Here is a 12085-nt window from a genome sequence, read left to right as displayed (position 1 = left end):
GAGAGAGAGAGAGAGAGAGAGAGAGAGAGAGAGAGAGAGAGAGAGATTGAGAGAGAGAGAGAGACAGAGAGAGACAGAGAGACAGAGACAGAGAGACAGAGAGACAGAGAGACAGAGAGAGAGACAGAGAGAGAGACAGAGACAGAGACAGAGACAGAGACAGAGACAGAGACAGAGACAGAGACAGAGAGAAAATGTGGTGGGTATAAGTAAGCATTTACATATATAAAACTTTCAATGTTTCCACTCATGTTCATGTATTTGTGTACCTATCAGTATACCTGTTTAAGAAAGAACTTCTCTCTTTCTGAAATTATTACCTAAAAAAATAGCAATAGGCTGCCACTGGGGAGACCTTGGGCTGAAGTAAAGACACAGATAAGACCAGCAGTTGCCAGAAATTGCTAGGGCCACACATCAAGGCTCATAAAAAGTGGTAAAATATGGTACAAAGCTGTCTGAGGGCTAGGACCATTCTCAGTATCAATTCTAAGGACACAACACAGCACCTGGTATACATGCTGTCTAATCATTGTTTTCAGTTGTGTTCAACTCTTCCTGATCCTATTTAGGGTTTTCTTGGCAAAGATACTAGAGTGGTTTGCTATTACCTCCTCCAGCTCATTTTACAAATGTGGAAACTGAGGCGATCAAAGTTAAGTGACTTTCCCAGGGTCACATAGCTAATAAGTATCTGAGGCTAGATTTGCACTCATAAAAATGAGCCTTCTTACTCCAGGTCTGATGCTCTATCCAGTGCAACACAAAGTTACCCCCTCTGCCCCAAATACATAGTAGGCACTTAAAAAGTGCTTTTTCTTGATTAATTGATGAGGGTTGGGGGTGGGGTGGGGGTGGGAGCACCTCTGGGCATGTCATCCTCAGGAACGAAATAAAATCCGAGCATCAGCCATCAACCTGTTTGGAGATCTGGTGACCACCATGGCGGGAAAGGATTACTACACTCTGAAGCCCCACGTGCACCAGGCCCTGGTCCCTCTCCTCATGCACCTGAAGGACAAGTGCCCACAAGTTGTAATGGTCAGTAAATCCAATGGTCAAGCAGAGAGGCTGATTGTTAACAAGCAGTCAGATAATCAGACAATCATCCTGTCAGTCATCATGACAAGAAATCCCAGAGACAGGTAGTCATTCAGGCGATCGCTCCGGTCCAGAGTTCAATCCAACAAGTGTTCAGGCAGACAGAGGGGTCAGGTGGTCAGTCAGTTAAGAGGTCTCTGGTTCAATCAAGCACTGGGGTCAGCCAAACCATCAGTCAAGCTGTTACTGAGGATACTCTGTTGGGAACAAGTCCATCTCCTAGGAATGGGATTCTACCTTTACCCCTAGCAACAAGTACCCTGAATCTTTGCCCTTGGGGAGATGGGGAGGGAAGGTGATGGGAGAGACATAGAGGAGATGGGGAAAGAAGAAGAAACAATTCTCTCTCCAATCTGGCGAGACATGGGATGGCCCAGTCAATGCACATTCACGTTGGCCGCACTGCTCTTATTAATTTTTTTCTTTTTTTAATTAATTATTTTTTTCATTTACATGTAGAAACAATTTTTGACAATTGTTTAGTGACATTTTAGGATTCATATTTTTCTCTCTTCCCCATCCATCCTTTCCCTAGGTGGTAAATAGTCTGATATAGGTTATGAGTGCTTTCATGAAATACATGTTTCCATATGGCTCATGCTATGAAAGAAGGCACAAATCACACATACAATAAAAAAAACTCACAAAGGAAATAGAGTGGAAGACCGCATGTTTTGATCTGCAAACAGACTCCAATAGCCCCTTCTTTGGGTATGGGTAGCATTTTTCATCATGGTGATCTTATTTTCTTTATAAATCAACTGAAAGATTTTGTGGTTTCAAACCACAGTTTTATTTCATTTTCATTCAATCCGATGCCCTGTTTTCATGAAATCAACTCAAGTATTTCATTTACCCTAGTGCCTAATTTTCATTAGGATAGATGCTTTATGAAACATCATTATTATTATTCTCTCTTATACACTCTACAATCCTGTCAAACTGGCCTTCTTGTTGTTCCTCACAAAAGATACCCCATCTCCTATCACCAAGCCTTTGTACAGACTGTGTCCACATCTGGAATGCACTCCCTTCTCATTTCTGTCCTTGCTCAGATCTGGCTTCCTTTAAACAACATTGCTTCCCTTTCTATCCTTTCCAGATGTGATTATGGATCTGCTCACACCCCACTAAATAGACTCACTAGTTCAGGAGGAGAAATTAGAATAGTTTCTTACTCTGCACTGAAACTTCCAGTCTCTTCCATCCTCAACTCCTTTGGAGCTCACAGTATCAAAATGTCCAGAGCTATTCGAATCGTGGTGACTATTTCTACCAATCTCCAGGTCATTCTCCCTCATATGTCATGGAGCATATCGCTTGGTTCACTGTCTTTCTATCTTCCCTAACTCTTGTCTTTTTATTAGGGGACTTAGCAGTCATTTTGATGCTCTTTCAAACTCCCTAGTTTACCATTTCTTAGATTTCCTTAAGTCCTTTGACATAATCATTTACTTCCCCTCACCTATCCACAGGGATAGTCATACCCTGGATGTTACCATTTCTCTTACATGCTCTGCATTCTTAGTCAAAAATTTTCACATCCCTCTATTTGACCATAACCACCTATCAGGGCTTCATCTTCACTCCCAATCCTTTTACCCCTTAACACTCTTTCAGATCATCACCCATCATCCAGACTCTTATCACCTCTTAAATCCTTTGCCCTTTATCACAGCTCATCCTTTGTCAAACTTCAACCCTAGATTGGTCCCATCATCCATCTCCTCTGTTTCTACTCTCATTCAAGTGTACAGACAGAGCTAAAGAAGTAACACAGCCATGTAGACACTACATCCAGAGAAAAAACTGTGGGAGCAGAAACACAGAAGAAAAACAACTGCCTGGTCACATGGGTCAATGGGGATATGGTTGGGCATATAGACGCTAAGTGATCCCTCTAGTGGAGATATTAATAATATGAAGAATAGGTCCTGATCAATGGCACATGTAAAACCCAGTGGAACTGCGCGTTGGTTATATAGGAGGCAGGTGGGAGGAAGGGAAGGAAAGAACATGAATCATATAACAATGGAAAACTATTCTTAATTAATTAATTAAATGGACTTAATTTTTTTTAAAAAAAAGAAGAAAGCTCATTAGCTTTCCCCTCAACCCCAACTCCTTCCTAACTTTCCTATTTCCATTGAAGCCACCTCTATTTTTCTGGTCAATAACTTCAAAGTCCTCCACAACCCCTCAATCTTGCCATTTCTGCCTCCTTTTCACCTCTTATATCCAAACCCCCCTTCCCTTCACTCACAGAGCTGTCACCTTAATTCTTGAGCTCAATACTTCTGGTCTAGATTATTGTAACAGCTTCATAATTGGCCTCCCAGCCTTGGTTCTCTCCTCTCTCCAGAATATTCTCCAAATAGCTGTAAAAAGCAATTTTCATTGAGGCAATCCAACCATTTCACTACCTTACTACTGGAAGATTCTGTTTCCTCTACAATCAAAGAAAAAGTCCTTTTAGCTTTTGAAGCCCTTCACAACTTGGCATCAACCTATTTTTCCAGCTTCATTGTAGACAGTTCATTCTGTACCCTGTAGTTCTGCCAACCTGGCGTTCTCTGTGTTCATCATACAGGCCACTCCATCTCCTGCCTCTTTGCACTGAGCATCCCTCAATCTCAGAGTATACTCCCTCTCTAACTCTCCCTCCTAGAAGCCTTCTCTTCCTCCAAGATACAGCATCAAGCACCACCTTCTCTAAATGAAGTCTTTTTTATGTTCTTTTTTTAGAAAAGATATTTATTTTCCCAAATACATGCAATAACAATTTTCAACATACATTTTCTAAAATTATAAGATCTAAATTGCCTCCTTCCCTTCCCTCCCCACTCTCAGAGATAGTAAGCAATTTGATCTTTGTTATATATGTATTATCATGCAAAACATGCTTCCATTATTGTAAGAGATTACTTATATAAAACCAAAATAAAACCATAAATATAAACTGAAGTGAAATACAGTATCCACTAATCTGCATCCAACTCTAATAACTCTTTCTCTGGAGGTGGAGGACATAATGAAGTCTTTTCTGATTCCCTCAACTGCTGGTTTCTTCCCTCTTTAACTACCTTGTATTTATCTGTATTATTTTGCTATTTGTTCTGTACATATTTATAGATGTGTTTCTTTTTTCCCCATTCAAAAATATAAGCTTCTAGAGAAAAGGAATTGATTCGTTCTTTATATTTGTATTCCGAGTACTTAGTGACTGATAAACAGAAGGTAATTCACAAATGCTGATTGATAGGATCCTTAATTTCCTTCAAAACTTAGTTCAAGTGCCATCTTTTTCTTGATCATCCCCCTCCCCCAGATGCTAGTACCTCCTTTCAACAAAAAAACTATCTTGTATTTATTTATTTTTCTCTATTTTGTATCAACATGTCTCTATGTTGTTTCCCACAGTAGAATAAAAGCACCTTAAGGACTATTTCATGTTTGTCTCTATATAGGTCGTTTCTATAAAATGGATGGCACTTAAAAGACTTTTAATAAATGTTTGTTGATTGATCCAGACCTCTGCCTGAGTCACAGTGGTACAGGAGAATGAGACTTGGCTTTAAATCCTGGCTTCAATACTTACTAGTTGATTGTCCCTAGAGAAATTACTTAATCTCTTGTAGCCTCAGTTTCCACTTTTGTCAAAAGGACAAAATAATAGAGGACTAACAATCGCAATGGCTCGTGCTTGTATAGTAGCAATGGGAGACATCATGATTATTTTAATTTAATCAGTGACTCTGTTCACACTAGACACGATGACTTTCCTCAAAGTCCCTCCAGCTCTTGAAAGTCAGCTTTCTCCATCCAGGGGAGGGAGGAGGAAGGGAGATCTGGAGCACCTTGGGGGGCTCAGGAGAGGAGAAAGATCCCCAGCTTTATCTCTACTCTGCAGAAAACCAAGTTCACTTTCTACCGTTGTGCCGTATTCTTGAACTGGAAACTCCGCCACACACTGTTCTGCACACTGGCCTGGGAAGAAGGCCTCAGTGCCCGCCATTTTCTCTGGTCCTGTCTGGTGAGTGAATCAGGGCTGATGTGGGAGGGACAGAAAAAAATCTTTTTTAAATGGCTTAGTTTCTATTTTGTATTGGCTAAAGAGAAGACCATCAGTGGAAGAGATTTGATACATTAACAGACAAAAACAGACATAGTAGCTTTGGGTTTGACAAACCCAAAGAACCCTGAAAAAAACATCTGGGAAAAATGGAAAGCAGTCTGGCTAAAATTATTTAGTCCAAGAACTAACTAACACTCTCTCTCTCTCTCTCTCTCTCTCTCTCTCTCTCTCTCTCCCCACACACACACACACATATATGTTTCAAATGGATAAGTGACTTAGATATAAAAGATTGTCATGCATAGAAGTTCATAACCAAAAAGGGCACAGGATTACAGAAAATAAAACATAATTTTATTATCCAAGAACTTAAAAGCTTTTTGTATAAACAAAATCAATGTAGTTAAAATTAGAAGGTGAGCAGTTTGAAGTATGTTTTTCTGATGAAAATCTGAAATCCAAGATATTTGAAGAACTGATTCCATTAAGAAAGAACAAGAGACATTATCCAATAGATAAATACAAAGAAAATAAAATATGTAGGGCAGCTGGGTAGCTCAGTGGATTGAGAGCCAGGCCTAGAGACAGGAGGTCCTAGGTTCAAATCCAGCCTCAGACACTTCCCAGCTGTGTGACCCTGGGCAAGTCACTTGACCCCCATTGCCTACCCTTGCCAATCTTCCACCTATAAGTCAATACACAGAAGTTAAGGGTTTAAAATAATAAATAAATAAATGAACAAACAAACAAACAAACAAACAAACAAATAAATAAATGAAATATGTAGTCCTCAAAGGAAGAAATCTAATGAAAATAAGAAATCTAATAAAAATATTAGTGTTGATATTAAAATATCACTAATAATAATAAAATGTAATTTAAAATAAATAAGATTCTACCTCATTTCACATGTATGTGAAAAAAAAAGAAAGGAAATCACCACTGTTGGAGAGGCCTTGGTAAAGTGGCAAAACTGGTCCAGACATTCTGGAAAGCAATTTGGAACAATATCCCAAAAATCACTAGACATTCCCTTTTACCAACGATATCACTACCACACATACTCCAAAAGAGGTCAAAGAAAAAGAAAAAAGAGACTCACATGTACAAAAATATTTATAACAGTTTGTTTTTTTTTGCTGTCGTAACAAATTTGAAACAAGAAGTTTAGCCATCGAATGAACAATAAAACAAATTATGGCATATGAAATATGCAATATTGTTATACCATGAGAAGGAAGTGACAAAAGGAACAGTTCCTAAACCTAGGAAGACTTTCATAAACTGATGAAAAGTAAAGTGAGCAGAACCTAGAGAATAATTTATATAATAACATTGTAAAACAAATTTAAAAGACCAATTACATTAGTAACCAATCACAAACTGCAGAGAACAGTAATGAAACATTTTCTTAAAAGAAGGTGAAGAAAGAGACATTGATTTGGGGATATGACCAAGGGAGGGAGATTATATATATATATATATTTTTTTTGCTTGATTCTGCATATGCAATACTGGGATTTTTCTTTTTTTTCTTTTTTTTCAACTTGTGACTGGGAGAGTTCCCTTCAGTTTGAGGAGAATGTGGGGGGGGGGGGGGGGGAGTTAATGATAAAGTTAACAAAATGAAAAGAAAAGTTAGAAAAATAGAAAAAAGAAAAAACAAGGTCATTGAAGAAATTCTTTAAATGTACAGAAGAGAACAGAAGGATGGTCAGTAGGAATCAGACAAGCAAGACAGTTTTGGAAACAAAACTCGACATACTGAATTTGTTTGGAAGGTGAAGCAAGCTTCCCATGAGGCAGATTCTCAGCAGTACATGTAGTCATCTTTTTCCACTCTATTTCTGATAGAAATACTCATCTTATTTGATGCTAATCAAGTTCAGGATTGAAAAATAAAATTACAAATAAATGATTGGCTTCTTCTAGTGGAAAAATAACTGATCTCCTTTCCTTAGGCAACTATGAATAAATTCATTAAGTACTTGACAGAGTAAAGAGAAAAAAAATGTTTCTAGTTCAATTAAAAATAAAAATAATACAATAACAATAACAATAAAAGAATCTGGGGCAACTAGGTGATTCATTGGATAGAGAGCCAGGCCTAGAGAGCAGTGGTCCTGGGTTCAAAGCTGGCCTCAGATAATTCCCAGCTGTATGACCTGGGCAAGTCACTAGACCTTAATTACCTAACCCTTACTGCTTTTCTGGCTTGGAACCCAATCAATTCTAAGGCAGAGGGTAAGGGTTTTTTAAGTATTTATAATAAAAGAATCCATATTTACATAGCACTTTAAGATTGGTAAAAGCACTTTCTCCACAATAGTCTTAGGAGTTAATTTAGATTAGATACCATCTCAGTCTTTGAAGAATTTAGGAATTTACCATCTAACAGGAAGAAGCTATGGCACTAATACACAAGGAGTCATAAAACAAATCTGTTAAATGCTAATGGTAAAAGGGAAGATATAAAGAAAGATTAGTTGAAGTCTGAGGGAAAAGATCCTTCTGACAATGCAGGGATTTGGAAGACTTCCTGGAGGAAAGGTGGTGTTTGAGATGAACTTTAATTCAAATAGGGAAGATGTCAGTAAAGAGAGAGAACAAGGTCATTCAAAGCATTGGATACCAGGGTAACCTAATGCAAAACAGTTAGAGCATTAAGGCAATGTTAAAGGAGAGGAGAATAAGTAGATCATAAGTTTGGCTGTAGTAATAAGAGTTCCTTGGAACTCCTTGCAAGGAGAGAAAAGGGCAAGAGGAAATAAGGCTGAAAATGTGGGTGACAGGTTATGGAGGGCTTTGAAAGTCAAGCGAAAGCATTTTGAATGTTATGTGGACAATGATAGGAACCTCCTTTTTGAGCAAAAGAGGCACACAACCAGGCCCAAATAGAAGGAACATCCTTCTGAGTTGTGACATTGAAGAAATTATTCATTCAGCAAATATTTATTGCCACAATTGGTTCTCAGGAAGATACAAAGGAGGCTTGGGTAAGGATCTCTGCCCTCATTGACCCAATGTCAATAATACAAAGAAAAAAATATGAAAGAATAATAACGTAGGCAAAAAATATTGGGAGTATTGGGGAAGATAGTAGTTCAGAAAGGAGAGAGAAAATGCTTGACCTGGAGATCAAGGAAGACTTGGGGGAGGAGCATCATTTGAGCAGGTTACTTTAGAATGGCCACTCTAAAGTGGGTAGAATGTCCACCAGGAGAGATATCAAGAAGAGTAGTATGGGAGCCAGCATAAGTAACATGAGAGTCTAGAAAGCATGGAGTCATTGAGTTTAATAACTCAGCTTTGCCAAATTGTCATTCTTCTAGTTCTACTTCCTTCAGTCTGTATCAGTTCATTTAAGTCTTTCCATGTCTCTTTGAAATCATCTGTCTCCTCATGCATTCCATCACATTCATTTTCATACATAACTTATTCGGCCATTCTAGAATTGGTAGACATCCTTTCAGTTTCATTTTTTTTTTTGCCACCACAAAAAGAGAATACTCAGTTTCTTCCACTGTAAACTGATGGGGCTCAAATGGATGGGAGCTCAGGTCCTTTCTAGCTCTGATAATCTTTGCGCCATTTTATGGTATATGTTCTAAGATTCTTTCACAACTGAAATAGTCTAGAATTCTCTGGCTCTTCACCTAGATCCCTATTAGTAATGAATCCCCTGAAGCAGTCACATCAATTGGAATTTGCACTATTTGATGTCACAATTATACAAAATATTGTCACTGGTTCCAGTCCAATGGAAATCTGTCTTGTGAACTTGACTACTGCCACCCCTGGGGGGATTCATGCATTACTTGCCCTAAGAGGAGCCTAGCTCTATTATGAAGTGGGGAAAATAGGTTGAGACCAAACTGATTGTACTAGGAGAGACGGCTTCTCAGGTTCCTTTCACCCTTTGACATTCTATGTTCTAAAGTTATTCCTTTGCTCTACCGTTGTAAGATCTGAGGCCCCTTCCAACTGTAAAAGTCTAGACCGCTGGTTATCATACTCAAATAGAAACGGCCACTCAACCATACATGAGGATTCCCGCTTAAATGCTAACTTTGTAAACCACATATTAAGGAGCAGCTAGGAAACTCCATGGATAGAGAGCCAGGCTTAGAGATGGTAAGTCCTGAGTTCAAATCTGTCCTCAGACATTTCCTACCTGTCTGACCCTAGGCAAATCTCTTAACTCCTAGTGTCTACCCTTACAGCTCTTCTACCTTGGAAATGATATTTAGTAATAATTCTAAAATAGGAGATAAGGGGAAGGAAGAGACACATGTTAACATTATCTATATCCTCTTGTATTTTATTTTGTTAGGTGTTTCTCAATCACATTTTAATCTTGTTCAGTCATACTTGGGAATGCTGTAGCCACAATGGAGCTGTATGTCTGACACCTCTGCTCTAGTATTCTGTGACTATTATTAAGTAGGTAAATGGGTATTAAAAGGTAGATGGGGACCAGTCAACAGAAAGGAAGGCTATCATCCATTTAATTCAACAAAAAGCTCCTTGCTAAGCTCTCAAGCTAAAATAATTTAATACTTTTTCCATTTATCACCTAAGATACTAAAATAAGCAGTGGAAAGAGTATTCCACTAGAAGTCAGGGAACCTGAGTTCAAATTCCGTCATTGCCAATAACTGGATTCATGACCTTGAGCAAATCCCTTCCCCTTTTGGAGTTTCATGCCCTTCCTCTATTAATTAGAAGAGAGTTGGACCAGATCTTCTAAAAGTTCCCTTCCAGCTCTGACAGTCTCTTGAGTCTGCAAATCTACCACCTTCTTTGTTTACCCAGTCTGTCTTTCACACCCACACCTGCATTCTCAACATCTTTATAAAAAAAATAGTAAGTTGTAAAGCAAATGTTTTCCATGTTCTCAATTCACACCCACGTTCCCACTCAAAATTTTCCACTCAGAAGAAGCAGCAATTCATTTTTTTTCCTAGAACCAATTTAAAATGAAGGTGACCCAGAATTTACTGAGTCCTTGTTTCCCTAAGAGTTTCTAATTGCAAACAAAAAGGTTTCTCATCACTCAACCAAAGGAAACAGTATGAATTCTGCCAAAGTTCCAATATCACAGACTTGGACCTATCTGTAGCAAAGCCTTCCTCTGTGTACCAAGGGTTCTGCCAGCCAAGCTCCCAAGTCAGTTGTCTTGAATTTTAGCTTCAGATCCTTAGAATGTCACATGAACTTAGAGTCAGAGAAAAAAGAATGTTTTGCAGTGGATGAGGCCTGAAGAAACTAGAATTAAAGTACCCACTATTAAGTAACGGTATCTACTATTAGCTAGCTAGGTGACTTTAGTTGGATTAAATCATTTCCTTTCCAGGACTCAGTTTGCTCATCTGTGAAATAAGAGGATTGAACTAAAACAAGAGTGCTTAAATTTTTTTTTCTATTACGAACCCTTCTCCCCACATGCAATTCCAAGCCTTTGTCAGTCTGATAAAGCCAATAGACTGCTTCTTGTCATAATGTTTTAAAAAGAATAAAATACATCAAATTACAAAGAAAAACAATTATATTGAAATAGAGTTATCAAAATATTTTTGCAAGAAGACTTCACAGATCTAGGTTGAGAACTCTTGGATTAGATGTTCTCTGAGAATAAGATTCTCACCAATAAGAATGACCTGTTTTTGCCAAGGTGGAAATGATGGGAACTTCAGGGAGAAATAATGACTCTGTCCTAAGAGGAATAGCAAGGTGTTTAGAACACTGGATCTGGATTCAAGAAGAACTGAGTTCAAATTAAACCTCAGAAACTAACTCTGTGACCCTGGGCAAAGCACCTAGCTTCTTTCTGCCTTAATTTCCTCATCTGTAAAATGTGATAATAGTAGTGGGTAATGGCTCAGTGGATAGAACACAGTCGGCTGCAAAACATGAATTCAAATCCAGGCTTAGAAACATTCTAGCTGGGTGTTTCTGGGCAAGTCACTTAACCTCTGTTTTCCTAACAAAAAGATCCACTGAATCTACTGGAGAGAAAATGGAGAACCATTACAGTGTATTTGACAAGAAAAACCCCATGGATAACTATAGTCCAGGAGGTCACAAAGAGTCAGACATGACTGAACAACAACCAACAAGTAATATACATTGTCTCCTGGGGTGCTTGTGAGAATGAAATGATATTTGTAAAGTACTTTGCAAACGTTAAAGTGCTTTATTAATATATGAAGGCTAGTTGTCATCATCATCATCACTGACATACTAGATTTATAATAGAGTAGAGGAAAGATAGGAACAGTCTGACATATGCTTTAGATTCTGGAAAAGCATATTTAAAAGGGAAAGAAGATTTCAGGATAAGGATTCACTAAGTTAAGATTCTACAAAGGCTGTTGGCTCAAGAGGAATGGAAGATGCTCAAGAATAAAATTCTGAAGCTAAAAAGAGAAAAGCAGTTCCAAGAAGACAAAAACAGAGCTGGAGAGATTGATATAGATACACAGTGAACTCAACAACCAACTTAAAATGTTTAAAGATACGTACAGTAGACAAGCAAGGGCAGGTAAGAAGATAATTCTCAGAGCATGGCACAGTCCTGTGAGAATAGTAGCAGGAATGCTAAGTTTCACCTTGAAATAAGGATGGCAAAGAAAGCTAAGGAAAACAAAAGGGAGAGAAGAAATAAGATTAATTCTCAAGGTGAGTGCAATGAAATGAAAACAGAAGAGAGAAAAGACAGAGCTACTCAGACATTTCCTAGCTGTGTGACTCTGAGTAAGTCACTTAACCCCCATTGCCTAACCCTTACCACTCTTCTGCCTTGAAACCAAAACTTAGTTTCAATTCTAAGATAGAAGGTAATGGATGAGAGGAGAGGAGAGAAGAGGAGAAAAAAGAGGAGAGAAGAGAAAGAGGAGAGGAGAGGAG

General features: G+C 38.3%; 1 protein-coding gene across 1 annotated transcript in view; it reads left to right on the top strand.

Annotated features, from left to right (window-relative positions):
* LOC123255754 (maestro heat-like repeat family member 5) overlaps positions 1-12085 on the top strand; it is a 113071-nt gene that overhangs the window by 81517 nt on the left and 19469 nt on the right. The window contains exons 25-26 of the mRNA XM_044684495.1: positions 886-1041; positions 5012-5134. Coding sequence (XP_044540430.1) covers positions 886-1041; positions 5012-5134 — 279 coding nt within the window. The remainder of the gene's footprint in view (positions 1-885; positions 1042-5011; positions 5135-12085) is intronic.

Source organism: Gracilinanus agilis, chromosome 1 (genome assembly GCF_016433145.1).
Source record: "Gracilinanus agilis isolate LMUSP501 chromosome 1, AgileGrace, whole genome shotgun sequence".
Taxonomy (NCBI): domain Eukaryota; kingdom Metazoa; phylum Chordata; class Mammalia; order Didelphimorphia; family Didelphidae; genus Gracilinanus; species Gracilinanus agilis.
Note: the sequence above shows the minus strand (reverse complement) of the source record. Positions and strands in the feature narration are given on the sequence as shown.